The sequence below is a fragment of the Ursus americanus genome, chromosome 18, assembly GCF_024610735.1.
Source record: "Ursus americanus isolate L20-20 chromosome 18, mUrsAme1.1.p, whole genome shotgun sequence".
Lineage (NCBI taxonomy): Eukaryota > Metazoa > Chordata > Mammalia > Carnivora > Ursidae > Ursus > Ursus americanus.
This window is the reverse complement of record NC_142144.1, coordinates 31,102,312-31,130,207: the sequence shown is the minus strand read 5'-3', so window position 1 is coordinate 31,130,207 and position 27,896 is coordinate 31,102,312. Positions and strand designations below refer to the sequence as shown.

Genomic DNA, 27,896 nt, shown 5'->3' with positions numbered 1-27,896 from the left:
GTGCCCGGTAGACTGGAGAACGGATCTGGGCAGTGAGTGGAGAGGAGATGGTGATTGGAGGAAGAAAAACGGATCAGTCAAGGTCACCAATTTCTATGAGCTCATTATCGACTTTAACATTTCCCCATATTTGCTCTATCTCGCCTTCTACTTCTTTTAAAATTGTTTTGCAAAACCATTTGAAAGCAATTTCCAGACATCACGACTCCTTATCCCTATATACTTCAGCGTAAATCTCCAAGGGTAAGAACATAGTTCTGTATCACCGTATACTGTTATTACTAAGAAAATCAATAAAAATTCTAAAATGTCTAATATTGTCTATATTCAAATGTCTCTCTCTCTCTCTCCTTTTTAAAGCTGTTTTGTTGTAATCTGCCCTGATGCTGTATTTTTAATTGCCTGGAGTGAAGATGACCTTTGCTCAGGATAGCCAATGGCACTGTGTTCTTCCTATAACATTTGCTGGCGTCTCAAGGTCCTGTTTGAAAGGAAGTCACAGGCTCTGCGGGGCTCGCCTTTATGTGGGAACAAATACCGTGTTTTGTAAGAAAAGCTGGCCCCTTTGGACTCCCCTTTCCAGCCGCACCAGGAGGAGCTCAGGCTCTCACCCCAGAGCAAAGGCTCAGAGACGTACCTCGCCCAATGTCACCACCTGGGAAGTGGCAGAGCAGGGACTCTGGATCTGAGTTGTCTAACTACATAGCAAGAGCTCTGCCCCCTGCCCTTGCCCCTTCTGCTGTGTGCAGGGACCACTGGAGAGAACAACGCTGACACCGAGGCAGGAAGTGGACTCTGCTCAGTGGAGGCGATGTCTGTACAACGGGGATTCTCCTCATAGCATTCTGCAGAACCCATGATGAGAGCTTCAAGAAAACAAGAGCACGGCCAGCTCTAGGATAACTCCCCCTGAACACCTGTTGCCTTAGCTCGGGCTGCCCTAACAAACACAAAGATGGGGGGCTCAGACAACAGCCATCTACTCTCTCAAAGTTCCGGGGGCTGGAAGTCCATGGTCAAGGTGCCAACAGCGTTGGTTCCTGGTGAGACTTTTCTTTTTGGCTTATAGACATCTGCTTCTTGTTGTGTCCTCACATGGCCTTTCCTCTATGCGCACTGAGAGAGAGAGCGAGCTATTGTGTCTCTTCCTCTTCTGATAAGGACACAGTCCTTATTGGATTAGGGCCTGACTGCTACAGCCTCAGTTAACCTCAATTACCTCCTTAAAGGCCCTGTCTCCAAATATAGTTAGAGCTTAGGGCTTCAACATGTGGATTTGGGGGAATACAACGCAGTCCATAACACCTGTTCAGTGCTTTGACTAAACACAAGTATTCTGGTCCCACCTCAGTTGCATTTAGCGAGGTGTGGCGGGCCATCAGGGTCGTCTAGAGCCGAGGTCCTTACTTCTTTTCATTGGTGACCGTTTCCTCATCTTATCTGGTTGCCCTTGGCTTTGCCCGTAGACCCAGGGAAAGGAAACGCCAATTTATCGCGCCTGGTAGTAAAACCCAGCTCAGCCCTCAGTTTCCTCTTGAAGGCTTCTCCTCACAGCCTCCCACTGTAGGAACTGAAAATGCCAAACACTCATGGCCGCGGCTCCCTTGCATCAAGCGGGACCGTGACCGCGGCTTGGCCAAGGCAGACTCGTACCCCTGATTTGAACTGCGAGCTACTGAAGCGGAGGAGGGACCCTGCAGAAGCCCTGCTGGCAAGGTCGCGGCAGCAACAGCAGCTCCACAGTGTCCCTGAGGGGGCAGGGCTGGGGGCTGCATCCGAGGGCCGACAGTGTAAACTACGCAGTGTGAACTCCTGGGAGGGGGCATGGCAGCAGCAGTGGGGTCTCCACGGGGCCCGTTCTGAATGTGGTTTCCAACCCTGTCCCAGCTGCATGGCCTCTGAGGCCGTCTCGCATACTCTGCGTGCTCCCCAATGTTCTTTTATTTATTTATTTATTTATTTATTTATTTATTTATTTATTTATTTGACAGAGATAGAGACAGCCAGCGAGAGAGGGAACACAAGCAGGGGGAGTGGGAGAGAAGAAGCAGGCTCATAGCTGAAGAGCCTGATGTAGGGCTCGATCCCATAACGCCGAGATCACGCCCTGAGCCGAAGGCAGGCGCTTAACCGCTGTGCCACCCAGGCGCCCCTGCTCCCCAATGTTCTACAGCAAAGTCCTCGTCTGCGTCAGTCACCCGGAGTAGATTTCTGTCACTTGCAGCTAGGAACTCGGGCTGCTTCCTGCTTGACCTTTGGAAGGCCATGCAAGCACAACCCATTACTACAAGGAGTAGCCTTGGGGCGCCTGGGTGGCTCAGTTGGTTAAGTATCTGCCTTTGGCTTGGGTCATGATCCCAGCGTCCTGGGCTCGAGCCCCGCGTCCGGCTCTCTGCTCAGCAGGGCATCTGCTTCCCCTCTCCCCCATGCTCTCTCTCTCTCTCTGAAATAAATAAGGAAAATATTTTTTAAAAAACTGAAAGGAATAGCCTTGCTATTAGCTTATGACTAAGCACAAACGATGCTGCAAACTTCTTTTTCCAAATAGACTTTTTATCTTAGAACAATTTTAGACACACAGAAAACTTGCTAAGATGATAGAGTGTTCTTGTGTACTCCTCACCGTTATCTCTGCGATTAACTTCTGCTGTTAGTGTGGTTCCGTTGTCACAGTTAATAAGCCATTGGTGATATGTTATAATTAACTAAAGCCCAAACATTATTTGGATTTCTTTGTTTTTACCTGTTTTACTCCATGTCCGTCTTCTGTCCCAGGACCCCATCCATGATACATTACATCTAGTCGTCACGGCTCCTTGGGCTCCTCTTGTCCGGGACAGTTCCTCAGACTCGCCCCATGTTCGAAGATTAGTTTGGAGGAGTGTTCATCAGAGGTTTTGTAGAATGTCTTTCTTTTGGGACTTTCCAATCTATTCCTCTTGATGAGATTGGGGTTCTGGGTTTGGGGGAGGATGGAGCATATCAAAGATACATCCCGTCAACATGCCTGGTCACTGTTGCTGTTGACCTTGGTCAGTTGGCCCAAGTGGTGTCGGTCAGATTGCCCCACTATCAAGTAACTCTTGTTCCCTCTCTCCATAGTGTCGCCTTTGGAAGGAAGTCACCATGCATAGCCCCCAAATTAACAAATAGGGAGTTATGATTCACCTCCTTGACGTGGGGATATCTTCTGCCAGAAAAATTGGTTTCCTGCCTCCATTTATTTGTTTGTCAATATTCGATCACTATGGACTCATGGATATTTACTTTATATTTTGGATTATAATCTGGTACTATTTTATTTATTTTGTCGCTCCTGTGTCTCAATGACCTAGCTCCCACTCCGTCAATGTGGATTTTAAACTTTTTTTTTTTTTTTAGCACTTTCTTCGTTTTTGGCGTTACTCGTTGCCCTAGGCTCAGCTCGCGTATTTTCTGTGCCATCCTGGGATCAGCCATTATTCTATGGAGCTTTGGTTCCTTCTATTGGTGGATGGAATTAGACATCATGGTTCAGGTGCTCTGTGGGCTTGTTGCTGCCAAAGTGTTCTGGCCGTTTTCGAGGCCTCTCCGCTGAGAAGACAAGGACACGCAGTGTGTATATCAACCTGTGTGTATATGCATGTCTATATGTATGTCTTCATTTTTAAAACAACTTTTAAAAAGATTTTATTTATGTATTTGAGAGAGAGAGCCAGGGGAGGGACAGAGGGAGAGGGAGAGAATCTTAAGCAGACTCCCTGCTGAGCGCAGAGCCCAAGGTGGGGCTCGATCCCACGACCCTGAGCTCATAACCCCAGCAGAAATCAAGAGTCCAATGCTCAACCGACCAAGCCACCCAGGCGGCCCTATACGTATTTCTCTGTGTGACTGTCTGTGTCTATATTAAGTGAAACAGGAGTTCATACTGTTATCTCCAGCCTCGATCCCTTCCGCCCTCCTCAGGCTCACCTGCGACCCCCACGCCCACAGTGAGAAACCTCCTCCCACCATCTGTTGCCCGCTTACGTAACTGTCCGATTCCAGTGCACACAGAGTAGTTTCAGAACTAACCTTCACCCCATGGGAAACCACTCTGTCAACTAGAGTGAAAGGCTTCCGTGTCATTCCTTTTGCCTTTAGTGTTACAGAAACCACGAATTTCCAAAGTGACTTCAGGCGGCGCCTTCTTCTCCACCCCCTCTTGGTGAGGTTGCTTCGTACATTTGTGCAAAATCCCTTTTCTTCCCAATGTGAGGCAGATTTCAGCCCATACGGAGTCAGCCTGAGATAGTGCCCGGGCCCCTTCTTTCTCCTGACCTCGCTTCCTCTCTTCTACCCTCTGCCTTCTTCCCAAAACCTGCTTTCCTCCTGCCAGCCCTTTCCCTGGGGTAGACCAGGGAGTACGGGCTTCGTCTCTACCCTGAAGGAGCAAAGGGAGTTCTGAACAGTCAAGGGGTGTGCTCCATAGACCTCCCGGGAATGAGGCTCAGGGTCCCAGGTCCCCCGGAGGATAGAAACTATGAAACAAGAAAATTTTTCTCTTCCTAGCTTTCACGGCCTCTCAGAGCATTGCTTCAGTATGTTATTTTTCAAACTTGCAATCCACAGACGTGAGGATGGAAAAGAAGGAAGGGGTGAATAGAGACAGACAACAGCAGCCCGCCACGTGGCAGACTGTGGGCTATGCTGCAGGGCTGGCTGGGAATCAGTCATGCCACCATTCTACAGGATAAGGATTTTCCAAAATCAAATCATTCATGGAAACAAGATTTCACTTGCTTTTTACACGTTATATTCTTCAAATTTCTCTATCATGTTTATTTCCAAAAAAATCATGGAAGTATTGGAATACTTTGAAAACTCACCCACTCCTCCCTGAAAGGTGATCTAAATAGCATTCTTATAGTTGTAATAATCCCTGCGGCTCTGGCTGGGGGGGGGGTTTCCCAAGTTTGAAGTGGTGTCCCTCATTCTGTCCCTGGGAGAGGAGGAGGGAGCCCGGCCGCTGATCGCTTCTCACCTTTGATCAGCACCTTCCTTCTAATGACACCTTTCCCAAAAGTAACTTTTGCAGCTTCACCCCTTACCCCACCCCTTACATCCTGTTTAAAAGGAGCCTATTCAGACGGCTTGTGAACAATGATGCTCCGGGATGGTTTAATCGGGGGAAGGAAACCTGTGGAGAATCTTATCTGGGGTGAGTGTCTCGAGCATCCAAGATTATCTCCCTGTCACCTCATGACCCATCGTCTTCCTGCCACCTTTTAATTTTGGTAGCAATTACGGTGTATCTGGATAATGCCCATTAGCATATTCATGGTCATCTCGTCCCACTTATTGTCCACACGACTCATTAATCTTCATCTACTTTGTGCGCTTGACAGCTCAATCTATTTTGCAATCTCTGGGAAGCAGCCATAGCCCCCCAAAGCCTTTGTTTTCCTGTAAATAAACTGTGTTGGGGACCAGAGGACAATGGTGCAGCCCGTGATGATTGACACCAGCCACGGCTACTAATCAGGACGGGACTTCATCGCCAGCTGAGTCGAGTGCGTTGGGGGGCCATTGTTCCGACGCTGCCAGGGCAAGCACACACACGGCCGGTCACCTTCGCAAGATGGGTTGATTGTTCTTCAAGATTAGACCGAGTTGCCTTATTATCCGTCCCAGACAACGAGGCATCTCACCCAAACAGACGCATTTGCAGGAATGGCCGGGGCGCCGGCCAGATTTGAATTGCTAATGTATAATCTGCCGGCACAGATGTGCGATGAATATTTGGATGTTGTTTTGCCCGTCAGTCGAGGAGGCTGAATTGATGAGGTGACGAGTATTCAGTGATGGGTCCTGGATGGGGGCCAACAGCCGAGTTTGAGTACTTGCGCTGACGATAATCAGATTACCCTCCGAAGTACCTTTGCTGAAAGGCAGCGGCAAATTCTGTTAGAGGCTGGTGGGTGGAAAGTTTCCTCTTCTTTTTGGTGCAATGAGACGTTTTGTTGTGTGTTTCAGACTTGGACAAGGTAGAGAAGTTGCCTTGATTGTGCCCTTACTTGACGACTCTTAAGGCTGTAACGTAGAGCTGACCGGTTGGGTTTGAATTCACCATGTTCTAGCTTATTTGCTTAAGCTCATTTTGCCTCAGTCTGCTCATCTGTTAGAATGGGTTGAAAAGTTCGATCAGCCACATAGAGCTGCTGTGAGAATCCAAGGAGCTGATATACATAGACTAAGTCCTAGAACAGGGCCTGGCTCATAGGATGCTCTCAACAAATCTTAGCTATTACCGTATTATTGGTCATGTGTTTTTTTCTTGATATTACTATGGTCAAATAGCTTGGATACACTGAAAATAAAGTTAGACCATCTTCATTACCTCAGGGTGTCTCCTGGCCTTTACTATGCTGCTTTGTCTGGCACAATTCCAAGTGTATGGAACATTTCCCATAGTTATGTGATCACAGAATCTTTTCCCCTGAAGCATCTTTTACAGTTTATTTTCCCCAGAACATACTATAAGGAAAAATATAGGAAAATAAAAATATTCTATGCCTAGAATATAATACAACATTTGCAAAGCTTTGAAAGAAAAACATGGGATTCAAGAATTTTATATACAATCAAACTATTTATATGTGCAGGCCATGGGAATTAATTACACAAATGCATGTATTCTCTCTGAAAAATAAGTCCTCCAAAGAGGTGTCCCATAGGGAGGAAATGTAAGGATGGCAGATAAGAACTTATAGGAAGCAGTGAGACCACTTGATTGCATTGAAATAAGTCTGACCAATGGTAGCGAATATCTTGTCAAACTGACATCAAAAGATTAAAATATTTGAAAGAAATTATTTCTATTAAAATCATGGGATAGGGGCACCTGGGTGGCTCAGTCGTTAAGCGTCTGCCTTTGGCTCAGGGCGTGATCCCAGCGCTCTGGGATCGAGCCCCGCATCAGGCTCCTCCGCTATGAGCCTGCTTCTTCCTTTCCCACTCCCCCTGCTTGTGTTCCCTCTCTCGCTGGCTGCCTCTCTCTCTGTCAAATAAATAAATAAAATCTTAAAAAAAAAAAAACCTTTAAAAAAATCATGGGATAACAGCATATAACAATGCAGATCAAGACAACGAGGAAGGCAAAAGAAAAACAAAGTGATTTTTTTAAGAAAAAAAAAGGTAGGTAGAAAAAGGTATCTATCTAACTATCTCTATCTATATAAAGGTATAGTGAGAGCAACTCCAGTAATCTTTCATTAATCATTAAAGGCCAATACTCCTAGATGTGAGGGGAAAAAAACCCTAAATCCAAGGTTTCTCTGCTTATTTAAAAATTTTTTTAAATTTATTTTTGAGAGAGAGAGAGAGAACACGAGCAGGTGGGGAGAGGCAGAGAGAGAGGGAGAAGCAGACTCCTCGCTGAGCAGGGAGCCCAACACAGGGCTTGATCCCAGGACCCCGAGATCGTGACCTGAGCCGAAGGCAGACACTCAACCAACTGAGCCGCCCAGGCGCCCCTCAGCTTTTGACTACTTATGAAAAAAGTTGCTGTGACTATTTGAATAAAAGTCTTTGTTCAGGTATATGTGTTCACTGATTTTAAGAAAAATACCTGAGGGGCGCGTGGGTGGCTCAGTTGTTAAGTGTCTGCCTTCGGCTCAGGGCGTGATCCCAGAGTCCTGGGATCGAGCCTCATATCGGGCTCCTCAGCTGGGAGCCTGCTTCTTCCTCTCCCACTCCCCCTGCTTGTGTTCCCTCTCTCGCTGGCTCTCTCTCTCTGTGAAAGGAAGAAAGAAAGAAAGAAAAGAAAGAAAGAAAGAAAGAAAGAAAGAAAGAAAGAAAGAAAGAAAAAAGAAAAAAGAAAAAAGAAAAAAACCTAAAGTGGACTTGCCGGTTTGGAGGCTAGGTGTCATGTTTAACTTCATGAGAAACTGCCAACCTGCTTTCCAAAGTGTTTGTAGTTTTTCATGTGCCCACCAGCAGTGGGTGAGAAACTCTAGGTGTTCCATGTTCTTTTTTTTAAATTAAATTAATTTATTTGTCAGAGAGAGAGTGAGCTCGAGCAGGGGGGAGGCAGAGGGAGAAGCAGGCTTCCCACTGAGCAGGGAGCTTGATGCAGGGGTTGATCCCAGGATCCTGGGATCATGACCTGAGCCAAAGGCAGACACTTAACAACTGAGCCACCCAGGCGCCCCAGGTGCTCCATAGTCTTGTCAGCGTTCTTCCTCGGAATCTTCCATTTTATGGGTGTGTGCTGGGATCTCACTGTGGTTTTAACTGGCGTTTCCTCGGTGACCAGTGATGTTGAGCATCTTACCACGTGCGTTTTGGGTATGTGTGTATTTTCTCTGAAGCAGCCTTTCAAATCTGCTGCTCATTAAAACATGTGGGTTATTTGTCCTCTTACTTTTGAGCTGTACATTCTTTACATATCCTGGCTGCAGAGCTCTATCAGATGTATTAACTATGAATATTTCCTCCCAGTCTGTGGCTTGTCTTTTCATTTTTTTTTTCTTTAAACAGTGTCTTTTGAAGAGCAGCAGTTTTTAATTTTGATGAAATTCAACTTATCAATTTTTCCCTTTTTAGGCTTTGTGCTTTTTGTGTCCTATCTAAGAAATCTTTGCTTACCCCAAGGTTATGGAGATTTTCTTTTGTTTTCTTCTCTAAGTTCTGCAGTCTAGCTTTTATGTGTAGGCCTATAATCCCCCTCAGGTGTATTTTTATATATAATGTGAAGTAAAGGTTGAGACTCGATTTTTCTCCCCATACAGATACCCAATTGTCCCAGCACTGTTTCTTGAAAAGATTATCCTTTCCCCATTGAATTACTTCAGCATGTTTGGCAAAATGACCCTGAGATCATGACCTGAGCCAAAATCAAGTCAGACGCCTAACAACAGAGCCACCCAGGTGCCACCACCGCCCCCCCCCTCTTTTATCTGCCCTTCTCCACGAGCACCCTGTGTGGCAAGCTACTTAGATCCCATCACGCCACTTTACAAATAAGCAAACACAGACTTTAGGATTATCATCGTCAGGACACCTCCTCAACAGTTGGAATCCTGAAATTCTATATTTAACCCCGAAAAGCAAAAGCCAACGAGACTTCAACATTTTAGCAGTGTGTTCTTTTTTGAGGATTAAAAAATATATATTTTATTTATTAGAGAGAGGGAGAGAGTGTGTGTGTGTGAGAGAGAGCATGAGCAGTGGGAAGGGGCAGAGGGAAAAGCAGACTCCCTGCTAAGCAAGGAGCCTAACGCGGGGTTCAATCCCAGAACCCCGGGGCATGACCTGAGCCAAAGGGAGACGCTTAACCGACTGAGCCACCCGGGCGCCCCTTAGCAGTCTGTTCTAATCGTGCCTGCCATCTTCTCGGGTGAGTGGCAGGTCACAAAGGCAAGTCAGATCTATGCTACACCTGTGCCCCTTACCCCCACCCCCCAAAACCCAACACAAACGCACCCTGAGAGAATCTTCTGTATTTGTCTGAAATGACGTCAGGGGCTGCTGGCCTAGTGATAGTGCTTCCTACAAGATACTCCAGCATTTGCTCATGTTCACATCTCTGGGTCACAAGGACACTTCGCCCTTATTGTGAGCCCCACCCAATCCTCGGATCCTCCTGACAAGGACAAGGACGGAGTGCCAGCTCTGTAGCCCCTGGGCTCAGGAGTCAGGATGGTAAAATCCCTCCCTTTCCTCCCTCCGGAGGGCTGCTGTTTGATCAGAGGGTGGGTTGGAAGCAGAGTCTGTCATTTGCAAAGTCCCCACCCCCGGCTCGCGGACACGGCGCTGGTGTCTGGGTGCCGGCACCCTCCCCAGCTTCTGGGATGGAGCTGCAGGGGCTGCGCTGAGGGATGAAGAATTATGGGGTTCAAAGGAAGTGGCAGGAGATGAGGGGTATTGATCAAAGTGCAGGGGTTGTGGGGGGCTTTCTTAAGTTCAGGAGAGCTACAATGACCCTGGATGACCTCAAGCAGGTCCCTTTGGGTTTTGGGGCCTCTGTTTTCCCACCTGTGTAAGAGTGAATTGGGCTTCGTGATGTCTGGGGTCCTATTCAGCTCGGAGTGGGTTGGATGCTGGGAGTTGGGAATGCAAAGAGAGGAGGTCACGGGATAGTCGGTGATACTGCGGGAGGCGAGCAGAGAGCAGGGCGGTGAGCTGCTGGCTCTCTTCCTGATGTCAGAAGAGGTGGAGCAAGGCAGCGAGGGGCAGCTGGGAACTGGGCAGGTTGGAGGTGGCGAAGCATCCCTGAAGAGGCATCTGTTGGACAACGGATGCAACTGCTGATCGGGCATCCGCTGGCTGGAGTTGAGCGGGGCTCCCGGGCTTCCCTGCTAGAAGCCTCAGAGTCCCCCTGTGAGCTCAGCTACAAGAACCACCTGCAAAGATCCCGTGAAGAGCAATGAGATCACCTGGAAAGAGCTCGGCGAACTCGGAGGCTGCGATGTTTACAGTTACCGAAGGGCAGCAGGCTGAGATCCTGGTACGAGCTGTCCTGGGTGGACGGGGTCACTACTGTTGAGTCCTGGCTGGCCCACTTTTCAGCCGTGTGCCCTCCGGCACGGCTTTCATCTCCTGGAGCTTCTTTGCTGATGAGAAGGGGGATAAAACATCCGTCTTACAAGACTGCTCTGAAGCCGAAGGGGGGAAACGACGGGCAACACCTTTCTCACCCTGAGGACCTCAACAGGCCCACCTGCAGCGCGGTGGGGGGTTTCCCGGAAGAAATGCCACAGGAGATTGGTTAGGGCGAAGGCCAACGCAGTGGTGCAGTGGTTGGACTTGGAACTGGAGCTTCGAGACGGCCCACCCACCAGGCTGAGTGACACAGGTAAGCTGCTTCACCACTCTCCTCTACGAAGGCAAGCACACGTACACCTCAGAGAACTCCGGATAAATGAGTTGTCTGCTGTGTATGTCGTATCATGCCCAGCACACAGCAATTGCTGGAAAAATTACTATTGATAGGGTCCCGGACAGTTTACTTCAGTGTGCCATGCTTCTGTTCTCCCTAGCTTCAGCTTAGTTTTGGAAGCTGTGAACACCTCCTACGGGCAAAGCTCCATCCTAGGTCTAGGAGCCAGGAGTTAATTCAGCAGAGGCTGTAAACTCGTGGCACGTAGAGTTCTGCATCCCGCCCTCCTCCCCAGATCTGTGGTCTTAGTGTCACCTGCTGGGACTTATGACAATGAAGGGAAGTTAAACTTAAGGCCCATGAGCTCCTGGTGTCTACTTTGGAAGGATCTGCATAAAAATGGTCAAATAGGCCAAAGTTGTCGTGCTCTGAATGGGTAGGGAACAGTTATGGATCTGAGTCTGTCCTAAACCTGGCGGTCAGAGCCACCAGGCCTTTCTGCAAAGGCTGCAGTTCCCTGGGGGAACACATGCACCAGCCACAAAATACACAACCCACAACATGCGGATGACCTCTCTATTGGACTGTAAACTTTCACGATGACAAAGGAAAGCAAATTCAACTTTTCATTCCCTAAAAGACTTAATGTATTTGACTCTCGTTTTAAAGAACTCCTTTTTGATACAGTCATTTCATTAAAGTACTTCTGTGATACAGACTAATGTGATAAATTACAACCTGAAATTGCATTCTATAAAAAAACCCAAAGAACCATACAGTACTGCAGCATGAACCCGCATGGAACTTCTACGGGTTTTCAGTATCCCCAGATTACAAGAGCTAACATTGACATAGCCCGTACCGTGTGCCGAGTACTGTTTTTAAGTACTTCACATATATTGTGGTAATCTGCCGTAACTACTCTATGAAGAATGTAAAACATTACAGCAGATGGAGAAGCTGGGGCACGGAAATGAAGTAATTTGTCCAAGGTCACACAGGCTGTTGGGCTCCCAGGTCTATACTCTTAGAATTGATGCATGTGGAGCCTTTGGCTACTGATCATTGCTCTTTTTTAAAAATGGATTTAGCTTCTGGGGCACCTGACTGGATCAGTTGGTAGAGCATAGGACTCTTGATCTTGGGGTTGTGAGTTCAAGCCCCACGCTGGGCTGGAATAAAAAGAAAAAGGTAAAAAAAAAAAAAAGAATTTAGCTATAAAGATATGTTGAAAAGTGCTTTTTGTTTATTTGTACTTAGGCCAATAGGTAAGTAAGGAACTGTAAGACTGGTCTGTGCCAAAAAAGGGCTAGGGTCCACGGATAAGGAAGGCCAGGAGGGGAGGAGGGTCAAGGAAAGCTTCACAGCCATGGCAGGACTTGAGGGACACAAAGCAAGTGTGTCTTACACTTAGTAGAAGCTTACTTAACACAACACCATTGTTAACAAAGCCAATGACTCGGAGACATGAAGAAAGCAAACATACGTTAAGATGCACACCCATTGACTGATGATGTCCCTCTATGGCAACATCTGGTTTACTCTAGTTTCAGGCTTCAGGCTTGGCTGTTCACACTCCTAACAATACCAAACAGATCACAGAGGCCCAAATCTAGTATGCTTTCTTTTCCTATGATAAACATATTTTATTGTCACATCTCAGTGTGCAAAAATATAATAAATCATCTTTCTAAAAAAGTACAGAACATTCTTCCTATGGATCCAGGCAAAGGTATGACTAACAAAAATTTCCTAACAGAGGATAGCGAATGCTTACGTGCATTGATTTTGGGAACTGCGGTGACCCTGCTTTTTATGATTATTTATTCACTTAAGAGAGTGAGCGAGTGCACCAGCAGAGGGTAGGGACAAAGGGGGAGGGAGAAGCAGACTCCCCACTGAGCAGGGAGCCCAATGTGGGGCTCAATTCTGGGACCCTGGCATCATGACCTGAGCTGAGGGCAGACGCCTGACGAGTCACCCAGGTGCCCCTACAGTGACCCTGTTCTCATTATGCTATGAACCCAAATTAATTGACTTTAATGATGATATGCTTAAACTATAGTGTGCTAAGTAAGCCACACTATGACTCGAAATTTATAGGCAAAACAACAATCTAGAGAAAATATAACTGAAATTTTTTGATGAATGTGGAATTGTACCACTTTTATATCTTAACAACGGTAAGATATGGAATAATTATAGCATGAAAGATACTTCGTTTTTTTCTGAAAAAGTAGATAGGAAGGCGTGGTGCATAGGAAAGTGGCTCAGGTTCAAGGTTCAAGTGTATTTTTCTTTTAATCGCTTCTGCAATGGACTCCGGATTTCTTTTTCGGTTTCAAAAGTGAGTCTACAATCTACAAAAAATGATACTAATGAATATAGCATAAAGGCCTTTAAAAAAATCTGATTATACCAGCAGTTTGGTGACACACTGGTAGAGCTGTTCTGTAAAAGCTGCAGAGGAAAACTTCTCCTTCACCCTGGCTCTCCCAGCCCGTCCCATTGTGGCTTTTAAGGAAGGTTCATGGATGAACTTTTCCATCGCTTCTGAGAAGTGCACTGGGTCAGGCTCACACAGAAACCCTGTGACACCATGGACGACCGACTCCAAGGGCCCACCCGAATTAACGGCAATGACTGGGCACTGCATGTACATGGCCTCCAAAGGGACGATGCCGAAATGTTCATTGCTTGGTGTGTAAAGCACACAGGTACAGCCGTGGAGAAGTGCGATTTTCTGTGTGTCTGAGAAGGACCGCAGGAAGGTCACACACTGTCCAAGGTCAGACTGCTGGACCATTTCCTTCAATTCCTGATAGTGTTCCACATTCTCCAGGACTCTTTCGTCATAACCGCCTGCCATGATCAGATGAACTTTGTCCCAATCTTGGGATGTCAATCTTCCACGCAGTTTTACTAGGGCTTCCAGCGCCAAAGTCAGGTCTTTCTTCCTTTCATATCTGTTGATGGAGAGGAACAGGAATTTCTTCCCCTTGGGGACGAGGTCATCGAGCTTTTCGGGAATAGCAGAGTCAAAGCTGGTGACATTCAGAGACGGGTAGAGGACATCGGGGTCTATGTGAGATAGGGACTTGAAGGTTTCCTTAAAAACGGCAGCTGTAAACCGGCTGTTGACTAGGATGCAGTCTGCCATGCCAGTGGTGTACTCCTCTACCCAGTCAATGGGGGCCCTGTAGAAGCGCTTCAGGAAAGAGTCTCTCCTGGTGAGAAGCAGATCTGGGAAGTGGCAATAAAACAGGATCTTCTTGCGCCGTCTGGCCAGCTTGAGCACTGGGATGCAGGCGGACACCTAGGCGAAGCAACGATCAACAGCAGATACAGACAGGTCAACTCAACTTCAACCAAGTCAAAAGCACACCCCCCCACCCCCCCCACCCCCGCCTGCTGGTCCGTGGGCTCGTCATGGGCCATGCCTGATTCTGCTTTGTGTTTCCCTGGACGCTTACCCAATACGATGCCTGCGGGCTGTGTGCTAAGTATTTAAAGCTGCAAGTCCAATGTTTCCTCTAGAACAGCACAGTCCAACGGAAATAAAAATCTAATAACTACTGGACACCATTTTTTAAGGGTGAAATTTAAAAAATATTTATCTAAAATATTATCATTTCAACATGTAGTTCTCGAAAAAGTTAATGAGACACTTTACATTCTGTTTTTCCACACTAAATCTTTAGAATCAGATGTGTAATTTACACTGGCACCGCATCTCAGTTCGGACTAGCCACATTTCAGATGCTTAGTAGCTACAGGTGCCTAGAGGCTACCCTACTGCACCGGGCAGCGCTAGCCCGTTTCTCCTCCTAAGGAACTGGAGTGCGGGCTCTGGCATCAAGATTGCTGGCTATGTGACCACGAGCAAGTAATCTTACCTCCCTCCGTGCCTCAGTTTTTTCTTCTATGACGTGGTGACAACTGTAGTTCAAAAAACCCCGCGATTGTTTTGTGATTATTAAATGTACCAGTACATGTAAAATGCTTAAGAATTTAGCACATAGCATATGCTCAATGTTAACCATAATCGTTACTAAGCATGAACTACATGCTGGCATTACTAGAAGACTTTCTTGTTGGGTAATCTTTACAAGTTACTTAATCTCTAGCTCACTTACCACTTGAATCCTGCCAGATTTATCAGAAGTGTCTAGGTTGGAAAGTAGCAGATCTGGAGAAACTCTGATTCCTCCTACTTCCAAGCTCAGGTTTTTTTCCTATTCGCTAGTCTCGGCTGCCTCATGTTTAATGACTAGCTACAAATGCAGGATGTTTGGAAATGTCCACATTTCTTAAAAAGAAACAGCTTCTGTACAAGCGAAGAGGATCAAACTAATTCAGGAATAATAAAAACACAAATACAAATGTGAAATCATTTCCACCTATCGGTTTGGCAAAAATTAAAATGGTTGATAACATCCATTGTGCACAAGAGCATGGAATTGTGTGAGAGCAAAATGACACAACCTCTTTGAAAGGCCAATTTGGCAACAGCTATTGACATTTAAACTCTGGGACACCAACTTTATTTCTAGGAATTTACTCGAAGGACATGCTGACAGAAGTAGAAAAAAAGTACAAGGATGTCCATTACAATACTGATTTATTTGCAAAAAACTGGTCACAATGAGTGTCCCTTTACAGGAGTATGTATAAATTACGGTACTTTTAAACAAAAGGAGATTTTTCCAGCAACCATTGAGAACCATGAAGTGAATCTCTAATATTAAGGATGGCCCAAACAGGAATTCTGGTGGAAAAAAGGGCACGTGATCAAATAGTAGGTGTTGTCGTGGTCCTCACTATTACAAATAAGATGCATCTGAGAACAGATGTATATTTTAGTGCAGCTACAGGCAATTTCTGGAAGGATACACGAGAAACTGCTAACAGTGGCTATCTTTAGGGAGTCGAACTGGGATGGGGCTTTTACATTACTCTCTCTTATACTATTTGAATTTTTGTCCTGAGTAAATGGTACTTTTTAAAATAAATTATTTTGGGAGAAAAAAAAGTGTAGAGTCCAAAATAGCTAGAGCCCAGATGCAGGTGGGCACTATTACTGAGGTAAAGAACTCTGACTTCTCCCAAGACTAACAGGGAGCCATATTAAAGCTTTCACAGGGCATGACATGTTTCGCTTGGTGTTTTGAACACGACACTGCGGACGAACGAGGTGGCCTGTCTGCAAAAGCTACCAACAGCGGGATGCATGTGGCCTGGAGGTAGAGTCACCATAATTAATGCAAAGAAGGGAAGACCTACGAGTTACTCAGAAGTAAAGGTGACTTAGGGTTCACTTCTAACGCCTGCGTTTCTTAGAGCAGCCCCAAGGCCCATGTACTTCAGAAGCGCCCGAAGATCCAGCGAAAATGCAGATTTCTGGGCCCCACCTCAGGGCTCCAGAATGAAAGCTGAGGGTGGAGCCCTGTAACAATGTGCAACTTTAATGTGCCCACACTAAAGTTCGAGAACCAGTCTCACTCCCAGTTCTCTTCTCTCTACATCAGCTCCGATCTCTCCGAACCGCAGGCCGGGAGAGCTCACCACAGGCCATGCAGTGCGCCCTCCCTAGCGGGAAAAGGAGGCGAGGCGAGGGTCGGGCGTGGCCGCAGTGGCGGCCGCCTCACCTGGTCGCACACGACCACGTCGAACTCCTCGTCGCCGAGGAACAGCACGTACAGCGCCAGGAAGATCATGCGCACGTAGGCGCAAACCGCGGCGCCGCGGCCGCCCCAGCCCAGGCTGCGCGGGAGCCAGTCCCCGGCGCAGCGCACCTGCAGCTCGCGGCTGTCCGCGAAGCTGTGGCCGGGATCGTAGTGCGCCGTCCAGACCTTGACGCTACATCCGCGCGCCTGCAGCGCCAGCGCCGCGTCCAGCACCAGCCGCTCGGCGCCGCCCACGCCCAGATCCGGGTGCAGGAACAGCACCGACGGGTTGGGACCAGGGACTTCGTCTCGGCCCCGCTTCTCCGCCATGGTCGGGAAGCCCAGCCAGCGCCCCCCGCCTTACCGGGCTTCTGCGCATGCTCCTTCCCGGCTCCCAGCGGGCCTCTGCGGGGCCGACCACGCCTCGCGGCGCAGGCGTCAGTTAGGCCACATCAGCGCAAATTTGCAGGCGCCCAGTGTCTGCCAGAAGAAATTTCCCGTCTGGCCGTAGCTATGGCCTCCCTTTGGTAGGGATCGGACTCTATGAAGGACGCTGCGATTCAGAGAAAGGAGGCGGAAGGTCCGTACTTCCCACACAGCGTCTGACCAAGTCGTCTCTTACAAAATTTGTACAGGCACATGGTGGGACAGCTCAGGCGTCCCCGGGAGCCGGCGAGGACCCTGCGAGGGCCCTGGGGGCGGGGCCTGAGCCAGCCTCTCCAGCCGCCGGTCCTTTGAGTACTCCACAGACCGCTTCTTGGCTGTCAGTGTCAGCCTCCTGCGCCTTCCAGTCTCCAGCATGGTAAGGCGGCCCCAGCCTTCCCTTCTTGGTCCCGCCTCTCCTCTTCGCCCTGACATTGGCCTTCCGCCTTGCCCCCCTTTTGTGGCTGCCTTGCTTTCCCCAGCTTCTCCTGCAGATGCTGGTCTCGGCCGTCAGGGCCTGGGGTCGGGGGTGGGCGGCGTGCCGGGGGCGCTCACCCGCCTGTCTACTTGTCTTTCTCTGTAGCCTGGTCCGACCCCCAGTGGCACTAATGTGGGCTCGTCGGGGCGCTCCCCCAGCAAAGCAGTGGCCGCCCGGGCGGCCGGATCCACGGTCCGGCAGAGGTAAGGACCCCCGCGATCCTCTGGTTGTGGGCCTGGAGAGATGGGGCCCAAGAATTCGCTGGTCCGGAGGAGGAGACCCTGGGATAAAAAGAGTCACAAAGGCAAACTGAACCTCAGGTGACGTGGCCGTAGGTCTTGTGTGTCTCGAGAGGGAGGCGATGTTTTCTTCGAATTGCTTAATTTGGGGTACCTTTCTTGAAAAAGCAGTTAACAAATTGGAGTAGGATCAGAGATAACTTTGAGAATACTGATGTCATTGAACTGGTGTGTCTGGACCTCAGCTTTGCTGTCACATTTTGATCTGCAGGTCCCATCACACTCAGTCCAACGTGACTTGTCCGATGCAAAACTCAGTCTCCTTTCATCATAGCTTCTTCGCCAGTTTTACCTTCCTTACTTCTATAGGGAACTACTACTACTCTACATCCTAAGTCTTCTCTCCAGGTCACTTCCGCTCCAACCTGCCCTCCCCTCTGATTCTGTCACACATCTTCTTAGTTTTTACCTCAATCTCTTGTTGCTGAACTTAAAAAAAAAAAAAAAGGGTGGATACCAATGCTCTTAGTGTTATATCAGCCCTGCTGCCTCTCCTCCTGGCTTGTGATCCAGCAACAGCAAGCTTATTACTGTTGAACTCACTAGACGACCCCTCCCCCCACTTTGGTTTATTCTGCAAGACTAAGCTCAGGGATTCTTGAGGCCTTTTCCTGACTTGGAAAGTCAGCAGTGGCTGTGAGTCTTCTCTTTTGCTCCCACAGCATTTTGCTCATGGGGTTATAATAACATTCATGTTTCCATATTTATCTCCTTTGTTAGATTTTGACAGAAACGACCCATCATCTCTATCCTGTAATAAGAGCTGACAGAGTAAATGATGAATAAATGAAGGAATCAAGCCACCCTGTAGTCTTGGGATTTTTTGAAAGAACCATAGGGTATAGGAAGAGGGAGGCAGTTACACTGTGGCCAGAAAGGGTAAAATAGACCCCTAATAGAAATTTAAGAGATTAAAATGGGCTCTATTAACTTTTACCGGGCTTTCTAGTGGAGGAATGGGAGATATTTTGAGTACATTTGGTATTTCCAGGTGCCCTGATTATCAAGTCCCCTGCATTGTCCCATGTGCCAGTAGGTGTAAGGAATCTTGAAGAGCCTAGACTGATTTCTTTGGGGCTCCTGTAATTCCAGGAGACTGTGAGAACGAGCACTGCAGTTGGGAGGCCGTGGAGTAGAGGAAAGTGCACGGGCTCCAGTCCTGGTTTAGCTGATCACTTACCACGTCCACACTGGGTGTGCCATCTAGCTCAAGTTCCTTTTTATGAACAAGGAGGAAGATTTCAGATACCTACCTCACAGCTTAAATGATGCATTCTAAGTGTATGAATTGCTGTGTAAATCCCTGTAGAATTATGTTTACTATTTGCCATCAGTTGTCTCATAGAAACAGCTGTACACATGGATTTATGAGTTCCCAGGCCACTGTGTAGCCAGTAATCAACGTGTCTGCACTAGAGTTTGGGGTAAACGCCATGGCAGGGGGAGGTGGGGATTATGAGCAGAGCTGGAAGGGCAGTGAGAAGCGATGGTGGCAGTAGGGTTTCACTCACAGTCTCTCCCTGTGGGCGCTGGGGGCTGGCACACGTGCCGTTGGGCTGCTTCTGTGCGCCCGGGCTGCCTGCAGCGTGTGGCTCAGCTTACGAACCTGATCCCCTTGTGAGGGGCATGTTGTGGTTGGGTGTTTTCTGCATTTTTCACATCCTACCTCTGCCCAAGATCTATGGCCAGTATATCAAAATAGTGAAAACAGGGGTGCCTGGGTGGCTCAGTCGTTAAGCGTCTGCCTTCGGCTCAGGGCGTGATCCCAGCGTTCTGGGATCGAGCCCCGCATCAGGCTCCTCTGCTGGGAGCCTGCTTCTTCCTCTCCCACTCCCCCTGCTTGTGTTCCCTCTCTCGCTGGCTGTCTCTCTCTCTGTCAAATAAATAAATAAAACCTTTAAAAAAAAATAGTGAAAACAGATTACAAAATAATTTTTTATAAAATGTATAGTCCATTTTAGGACCAGGATTACAGCGAAAGCTTAATTGTTTTTGTCTCTTTTGTAGCATATACAGTAACTTAAAAACATTTTAAAGTAGTCATTTTAAAATCAGATTATATGGAGTCAGGGCTTTTAAGGCAGGGGTTTATTACTTGACTTCACAAAAATACATGTGAAGAGAAACTGAAATTCATTGTTCGAATGAGGCACGCATATGTGTGGGCAAGTGGATGGGCTCTGGGGTCAGAAGTGGGTTCACGCCGAGCTTGGCGGCCTGCTGGCTGTGTGGTCCTAGGCACTACTGAACCTTTTATGAGCCTGTTCATTTATACATGGGGTACGGCGACTACTTTCTGGGGCGGTTTTCATTAGCATATGGCAGGTCCTCCGTCCTTAGTGGTCATCACGATCATTGGAGTAAAAGCAAGAATTTGGGGGGTCCAGCAAAGAAAGTGTTTTTTGTTTTTTTGTGAGGTTTGTTTTTTTTGTTTTGGGGGGTTTTTTTGGTTCTTTAACAGTGTAGCGGTAGCATATGTTATAATGCTATAGTAAGGGCTTCCGAGAAAAAGCTTTTTGTAATTTTTCTTCCAGAAAAAATGCTAGCTGTGGAACAAGGAGCGCGGGACGCACGACCTCGGCAGGCACTGGGGGCATGTGGCGGTTCTACACGGAAGACTCACCTGGGCTCAAGGTGTAAGTGTTGGGGAACAGAGCTTGTGTTTCTGTTGAGGGTCACACAGCTGAGACACCAGTGGCATTTGCTCTGATGAGATGTACGGCACACAACAGCTTCATTTGTGCAAGGTGGGCCCCCGTTCGTTGGTCTGTGGACCAGTCATTTAGTTTAGAGCCTGGGGTAACATCACGGATTGAGTGAAGGCAAGGGAAAAATCCTCATGTAGCTCTGTCAGAATAAATGATGGGAACAGAGACAACTGGAGGGAATACTGCTTAATTAGATGAAATTGCTCTTTGTTTGGTGTTCTTGTCCCCCACTGAGAAATAGGAGTAACCACTTGAACTGGAGTTGGGTGATTTTTCAGAGCTCTCCCGGAGGCACACGCTGGCATTATTACAGCCTAACGGGAGTGTCTGTGTTAGGCTGTGTTACCAAAAGTTCTTTGGCCCCCTTTGTCTTTGGTGGGTGGCGGGTGACCCTGGAGGGTGAACTGTTCTTCAGTCCGGAAGTGCTCAGTAGGTGATGGGACATGGGCATCCAGGGTCTGCAGGCCTTGCTCGCCTCACTTTTCCGTGGTTTCTGGTACCGCGTGGCAGAGCTCGTCGCACAGGTCCCTTCGTGTGAGGCTCCGGACACCCCTGCTCACAGCTGTCTCCTGCTTAAACCCAGTGGCTGAGGACTTGGAGTGAGGACGCACTCCCTGCTCACAGAGGCAGTTACGTGGGGAAGACGGCCAGCCGGGGCTGAACTCCGTCTGCTGACTGTTCGATCCCATGCTCTTCCCACACTGCTTGTCTGGTAGAAAGAGACAAACTTAGATTTATTTGGATTAGTTAAATTAACTCGTAGCTTGACTTGGGTGGCAAATGTAGTTGACGAAGACTTCCCTAGAATTCTTGAGATTTGGTTTATTGAGTGATTTCTTACCGTTCTATTGAAGACTTGGAAGACGAGGATGGGTTTAGGAAATCATTCCTGGGGTTGGGGTATGTCAGTTGGTGGCATGAAAAACCTTTTGGTCTTTGTTTCAAAGGTAATCTTTGTGAGTATTTCAGATAGCAATTTTGAAGCCCCTTGCTCTTCAAGGTCTCCGGGGGACTGACTTTATGCTGTTCTCGAGAAGGTGGTCGGACCTGTTCTCCTGGGGGTGTCCGGCCTGCGCCAGCTCGCGGCTTCGTGCTGGTGAGCAGCCAGGCTTGCGTGCTGCTCCTTACTGCTTGAGCCCTCCCAGGAGAGACGTGACTCCCGGAGTGCCATAAACCATAGTTTATCATCAGTAAGAGACAGATGTTTGTGATGAGAAGACACAGTTGGGAATTTATATCCACAGAGCCACACCTTGCAGCTTGTTGCTGGTTCTTCTTAGGAGTTGAGAATTTTTTTTCTCAGGCTGATAATAGCAGCTCCTGGGAGCTCCTATAAGCCTTCATTGTATTCATATTAACTTATTTAGTACCTCAGCAACCTTGTGGGAGAGGCACTGGGATTGTCCCCATTTTACAGATAAGGAAAATGAGGCTTGGAGAAGGTGAGTAATGGCCACAGTCACAGCTCATGGGTGACAGAGCTGGTTCCCAAACTCCAGCTGTCTGGGAGCTGTGCTCTCAGCTTCGTGCTGTGTTTCATGTTGCTCAAACGTTGCACCAAAGTGGGGGGGGTGTGACTAAGTGTAACTCGATGAAGATTCCTTCCCACGTACTTTTAAATTTGTTTACTTCCGTAGTTGAACAGATTTTAGAAGAACAGAATAGTGAGCGAGGACTTCGAACTCCGTGTGTTGTCTCTCGGCCACTAGTGGACTCTCCTACTCCACTCTTCCATTGCATGACTCTACTGCCTTTGCTGTAAAGATTTCTGGGTTTTTTTCCGATGTCCACTCCCCAGTTGTATCTGGGAGGTGAAGTGACATCTTGAATTCTCCAAAACCCGTGTTGGCAGGAAGAGTCACAAAGGAGGGGCCCGTCACATATCATTAAAGTCAGCATTCACAGGTTGTGTGAGATCGAGGGGTTTAAGAAACCCGTGGACTCATTCTCAACTTGAGAAACATTTGATTTAGGGAAGGACTGATGAGTAAAACCTATTTCCTTCCTTTCATAAACTCGTACATGGAACTAGATGGGAACCTCAAAGAGACAAGTGCCCTGCTCAGTGGGGAATCTGCTTCTCTGACTCCTTCTGCCCCTCTGTCCGCTTGCGTGCGCGTCTCTCTCAAATACATAAATAAAATCTTTTTTGAAAAAAAAAGAGAGGCAAGCAATATGTATCGAATCAGAAAACCGGAGTTCAGATCTCTCTTTTCTGTTCTGGCTATGTGTTCTTAGGCACGTAATAAATAATCTCTGAGCCTCTGTTTTCCTTGTTTATAAAATGAGATTAATATTTGTCCTGGGTCATGAGTTTGCTGATCAAGTGAAAACACTTTGTAGCGTACAATGTGATATGTGTCTTTGTGTGACTAGTACATTCTAGTTAGACAATGGTTGTCTTTAATAAATATTAATTTGAAATAATAGTTTGGTAATTAGGTTATTTTCACTTAAAGAGTTGGGGAAATTTTTCTTACTACTTTTTATTATGGAAAATATCAAATATATGAAATTAGTATCTCCAAGACATCAAATCATTTGTATATATTTTAATACGTTTTACTAAAAGATAAGGATTCCTTCTAAGTAATCACAGTGCCATCCCCACACCCTCAAAATATCCATAATAATAATTTGGGGAATATTAAATGTTGTCAATCATAGTCTCGGATGAATCTTAGGTACTCCCCCTGCTTTATCGCCTCGGCAACCTTCAGTGTTACAACTATGACACGTATTATTACTAAAAGTAAGCGCGCCTTCTCTTCTCCTTGCAGTGGCCCTGTTCCAGTATTGGTTATGAGTCTTCTGTTCATCGCTTCTGTATTTATGCTGCACATTTGGGGCAAGTACACTCGTTCATAGATTCAGCTACATCCATCTGTCTGTCATCCGAACAAGAAGGAAAAAAACCCAACATATCTTGGACCAAAAGCATAGTGATTTTCTGTTTGTGAGAAAGAAATACTCTGTAAGCTTATTGCTTTACAGGGAACTTAACATGAATTGATTTTAAGGAATCAATTTTTTTCTATGGCTAATAAACTTTTTAATTCATTTATACCAAGTCTCATTGCCGATACCTGACTACTAGGGCCCTAGTCTCTCTGCCTTTAGATTTACAAGTGAGTATAGAGAAAACATTAGGGGAAGATTGTTTTCTTTGTTGGATTAACCGTTCCTTTTATGACCATGTAGTCACCCAAATCCAAGATACTGTAATTGGCCATGGCTTGTTTTCTTCTAGGTATTTCTGTCCTGGTGATTGTTACTTTATGTGTGCTGTGATTATTAATGACCGTGCCTGTGACTCCATCAGGAAGATCTGTGTTCAGAGGCAGCTGGTACCCAGGGAAGGAGACATAGGGATCATAAACCAGATATCTTGGATAAAATGTTTGTTCATTCTGTTCTTTGTCTCTGAAATTGTAGTTGATATTTTTGCCTCTTGTCTCTCTCAGTTCTTAATTCTGTGAGTGTAGACCAGAGATTTCCATTGATTTCTCACTAGTCGTTAAAACTGTTTTGAAAGCATTTATTTGGTAAATTGGATTTATCAAATAAAATTTTGTTTTCATTTTGAAAATTTTAATTTGTAATAATCAGGGATAATAATTAAGGGACCTTAATAATCAGAGTGAGATACCAGCATTTTTAAACTGAGTTGATACAATTCCAACCCAAAATAAAAAGTTTGAAGTTTCACTTAGCCAACATCGCCTTTCTGGGTATAAGCATTCAGTTTTTCGTCCACCCTAGGAAACACCCAGAATAGCTCAGAGCGCATAGCCCAGGACTCTAAGCCAGGATTTCTAGAGTCAGAGATCCACTTGAAATGCCCTAGTTGTCGAGCAGAATCACAAAATGAAGAGGTGTATTAGTTAAAAAATAGATAATTTAAAAAACCTCTTTCTCAAGTCTATTTAAGGAAAACTTCCTAGAACAGTTAAGCAGCTTCGTAAGTGTATTTCTTGAGCCCTGTCTGCGGAGTAATTTTAGGTCTGGGGAACCAGGTTTAAATGACGACAAGTATCTTTTAAACAGATTTCCTGAGGCAGTATATGGGTGAGTGTGCGCTTACAAATCCGAACAAATGGCAGATTATTGGGGGAAAATGATGAAAAATGGTTCCCTTGGATACTGGGCACTGCTCATCGCATGAAAATGCAGCATCTGTCTTCATTTTGAAATTCAGGGGGAAAAGTCCGTTTCACTTGGAAGAAATTAAAGATTCGATGGGATTTTTTCCCCCCCGGACGTTCAGGTTGATGGTTCCGGTAACAGCTAAAAGTTAGGTGTTCAATTTGCAAAAGAAATCTGTTCCTCTGGAGTGTCTTTTTTTCTGGGGGAGATGCTGAAGCCACTCGGACGAGCCGTTTGGTTGTGAGGGGTACGTTCTCTTCACCGCAAGATGCTGCCTGTTGGCCCCGTCTGCCTCGCAGTGGCCTCCAGCGCACTGATGGCCGAAAGTCACGGGGTTTTTGGAGCTAGCGATTTATAAGAAAATGCTGGTTTTCTGTGGCAGAGCAGGGAGAGGCTTCATTCAGCAGAAAGAAAATTGGTGGTTGGGCATAAAAATGTACAACATCTATGATGTTACGTAGCTGCTTTTGGCTCCGATGATACAATGCTAATAGCGTAGCTGAGAATCTCAGCGTTCAAGCTGTTCCTTTCTCTTTTCTTCTTCAGCTTTAAAAACCGGGCTAAAGGACACGTACCGTAAAATGCGCCATCCTAACCCGTTTCCAGCGTGTAGGTCGGGGGTATTGAGCGCGGGCATGTTGTGCAACCGTCCCCACCAGCCATCTCCAGAACTCTTTCATCCTGCAAAACCGAAACTCTAACCCCGCCGTCACCTTCCCTTCTCCCCTCAGCCCCTGGCCACCACCCGTTCTTTCTGTCTCTGAATTTGACTCTCAGGACCTCAGAGGAGTGGGTCCTACGGTATTTTGCCCTTCTGTGACTGGCTTAGCCCACTTAGCATCATGTCCTCGGGTTCAGCCCTGTTGTGCATGTGTCAGGGTTCCCTTTGCCAGCCTTTTTAAGGCTGAATGACGTTCCATTGTATGTCTATACCAACTTTTGTCTTCCTTTCTTTTAATACAGAGATTTCTAGAGTGTTATTTCTTGAGCCCAAGGGGACCATAAGCCATTCATAGTAATTCTGAAAGCCTAACAAATTAGATCTTTACTTGCCTGAAATCTGCCCAGGTCCAGAGAGTTCTCAAACCCGCTTCACTATGGGCTGTAATTCTAGCCACTTCCGAGTGGCTGCGAGCCAGCACATGTGAAGCAGAAGTGCTAAGTGATTAGTACTGGGAAGATGAATGACGTTGTAACTGCCGTTTGGGCTGAGCCTTTTAGGTCACTGGGGAAAGGGCCCAAGAGTCCCTGAGACTAGCAAGGGGTGGAAAGACAAGGATCCCTGGGTCCAATAGTAGCCTGAACACATTCCAGTAAAACTGGGTGAGAGATCTGTTCCTGGGAGAAGGGGAACATGCCAGAGCTTTTGTTTCACACCTGGCTCGGTCTGGACTCCAGTTTTTTTCCAGGTGCCGATGTCCTCCTAGAAAGAATTGAAAAAGACATTCCATTCTGAAATGATACAAATGGTGGCATCAAGTCAAAATGGAGGAAAACGTCTACAGAGCTGGCTTTATTAAACAGAAAATCCCGTACAGTATGTGGAGTTCTACGTGCCCGGCGTCCTGCTCCTGATTGCCGCAAAGCACTACATCACCCCTCACTGCAAATGCTGCAGGAGGAGGGTTCAGGCCAGGACCAAGTCTGTTTGACTCTGGGGCCACACTCGGACGTCCAAAGTTAGTGTACTTACTACCGCATCTTCCAGACGTGGAAGTGTACCCCCTGGGTCCACCTGCTGGCCCTGCAGTTTACCAGTTGTGAGATCCTGGTTGACTCCTTTCCTTCCTCTGCTCTCCTCTCGTTTGTCTTTTGTGTAAATGCCCATGAAGGGTATTGAAGGAACGGAAGGCAAGCTGAGGACAAAGCAGAAGCTGACACCCCACAACCCTCCCCCCCCCCCCCAGCTGGGATATACGGGACATTCCTCAGGCGCTCCTGGCTGCCCTAAAGCTAAGGAAAGGAAAGACAAATAGTTAAACTTACTGAGATCACAATCCTGCAAGACCTGAGTCTCCCTCGGTTTACAAATGTCTTAGCAATCTACAAGAACAAAGCATTTCTATCAGTAACCTAGCTTCCAGAAGGAATGTAGATACAATTAAATGTCCATATAACCTGCAGCCCATTGGCAGATACTTGAAGCGGGCAGAGCGGAATGTTCCTCCCAGAAGCTCCCAACTATCTTCATGTTAAGGCCTTGCTAGAGGGAAAACAACCTTAACTTGACAATGGCAGGGCCTCCGGGATCCTGAGTCTTAAACATATGAAAGTCCTTTTGAAACCTTCTTTTTCCCCTACCTCCCCCAACCCCATGGTATATCAGCAGTCATCCCTCCCAACCCAGCGCAGCAGCTCTTTCTGCCCACTGGTCCTGTCCCTGTGCTTTTTTTTTTTTTTTTTTTAAAGATTTTATTTATTTATTCGACAGAGAGAGACAGCCAGCGAGAGAGGGAACGCAAGCAGGGGGAGTGTGAGAGGAAGAAGCAGGCTCCCAGCGGAGGAGCCTGATGTGGGGCTCGATCCCGTAATGCTGGGATCACGCCCTGAGCCGAAGGCAGCCGCTTAACCGCTGTGCCACCCAGGCGCCCCTGTCCCTGTGCTTTTTAATAAACTACCATTTTGCACCAAAGACGTCTCAAGAATTCTTTCTCGGTCGTCGGCTCTGGACTTCACCCCACCGAACCTCACCTGTATTCCACAACCACATCAGGTGTGATGATTCCCACCAAAAAGGATTAAATGAGAGAAAAGATCCGAGCGCTCTGTTAATTAGCTGATGGCTAACAAGTGCTTCTTTTCTTTCTTTCTTTTTTTTTTTTTAAAGATTTTATTTATTTGAGAGAGCATGAGAGAGAGAGAGAGAGATCAGGAGCAGGGCAGAGGCAGAGGGAGAAGCAGACTCCCTGCTGAGCAGGAAGTCCAATGTGGGACTTGATCCTGGGACGATGACCAGAGCAGAAGGCAGATGCTTAACCAACTGACTGAGGCACCCAGGGGTCCAACGAGTATTTTTTTCAATAATTTCAGAGACGGAGGTTTCTTATTTAATCCACAAGCGAGTGAATTTACCATCTGCCCTATTTTACATAATAGTAAATGGAAGGTCCAACCACCCGGCTTGTTAACTCCGGGTCTGGGACTTCCCCCCTAGAGTCCGACAGACAGGATTACCAAGTATTTGAGGTGAGGGCGACAGAAGGGTATCACAACAGAGCTTCCGCAATACAGCTTTTAAAAGTAACACAGTTCTGAGACCGTGCCGCGCTGTGGTCTGGTGTACTGCGAGCATCGCGTAGCTTCAGTCTGACGCGTTGTGGTTCAGCGCACTGCGAG

General features: G+C 47.1%; 2 protein-coding genes across 3 annotated transcripts; one reads left to right on the top strand and one right to left on the bottom strand.

Moving 5' to 3' along the window:
* Positions 1-12,064: 12,064 nt before the first annotated feature.
* Positions 12,065-16,863, bottom strand: ALG2 (ALG2 alpha-1,3/1,6-mannosyltransferase). Of its 2 annotated transcripts, none has more exons than XM_045780501.2 (2): positions 16,489-16,863; positions 12,065-14,156 (listed from the first exon to the last, which is right to left on the bottom strand). In XM_045780501.2, the coding sequence occupies exons 1-2, from the start codon at positions 16,834-16,836 to the stop codon at positions 13,254-13,256; spliced, it is 1,251 nt and encodes a 416-aa protein (XP_045636457.1). In that variant the 5' UTR covers positions 16,837-16,863; the 3' UTR covers positions 12,065-13,253. The 2 variants fall into 2 exon arrangements, with proteins under 2 accessions (XP_045636457.1, XP_045636458.1); XM_045780502.2 differs by having other exon boundaries at positions 16,636-16,863.
* Positions 16,864-17,170: 307 nt separating this feature from the next.
* Positions 17,171-23,478, top strand: SEC61B (SEC61 translocon subunit beta). The gene is made up of 4 exons (XM_045780503.2): positions 17,171-17,308; positions 17,513-17,610; positions 20,241-20,342; positions 23,195-23,478. The coding sequence occupies exons 1-4, from the start codon at positions 17,306-17,308 to the stop codon at positions 23,280-23,282; spliced, it is 291 nt and encodes a 96-aa protein (XP_045636459.1). The 5' UTR covers positions 17,171-17,305; the 3' UTR covers positions 23,283-23,478.
* The last annotated feature ends 4,418 nt before the right edge of the window (positions 23,479-27,896 follow it).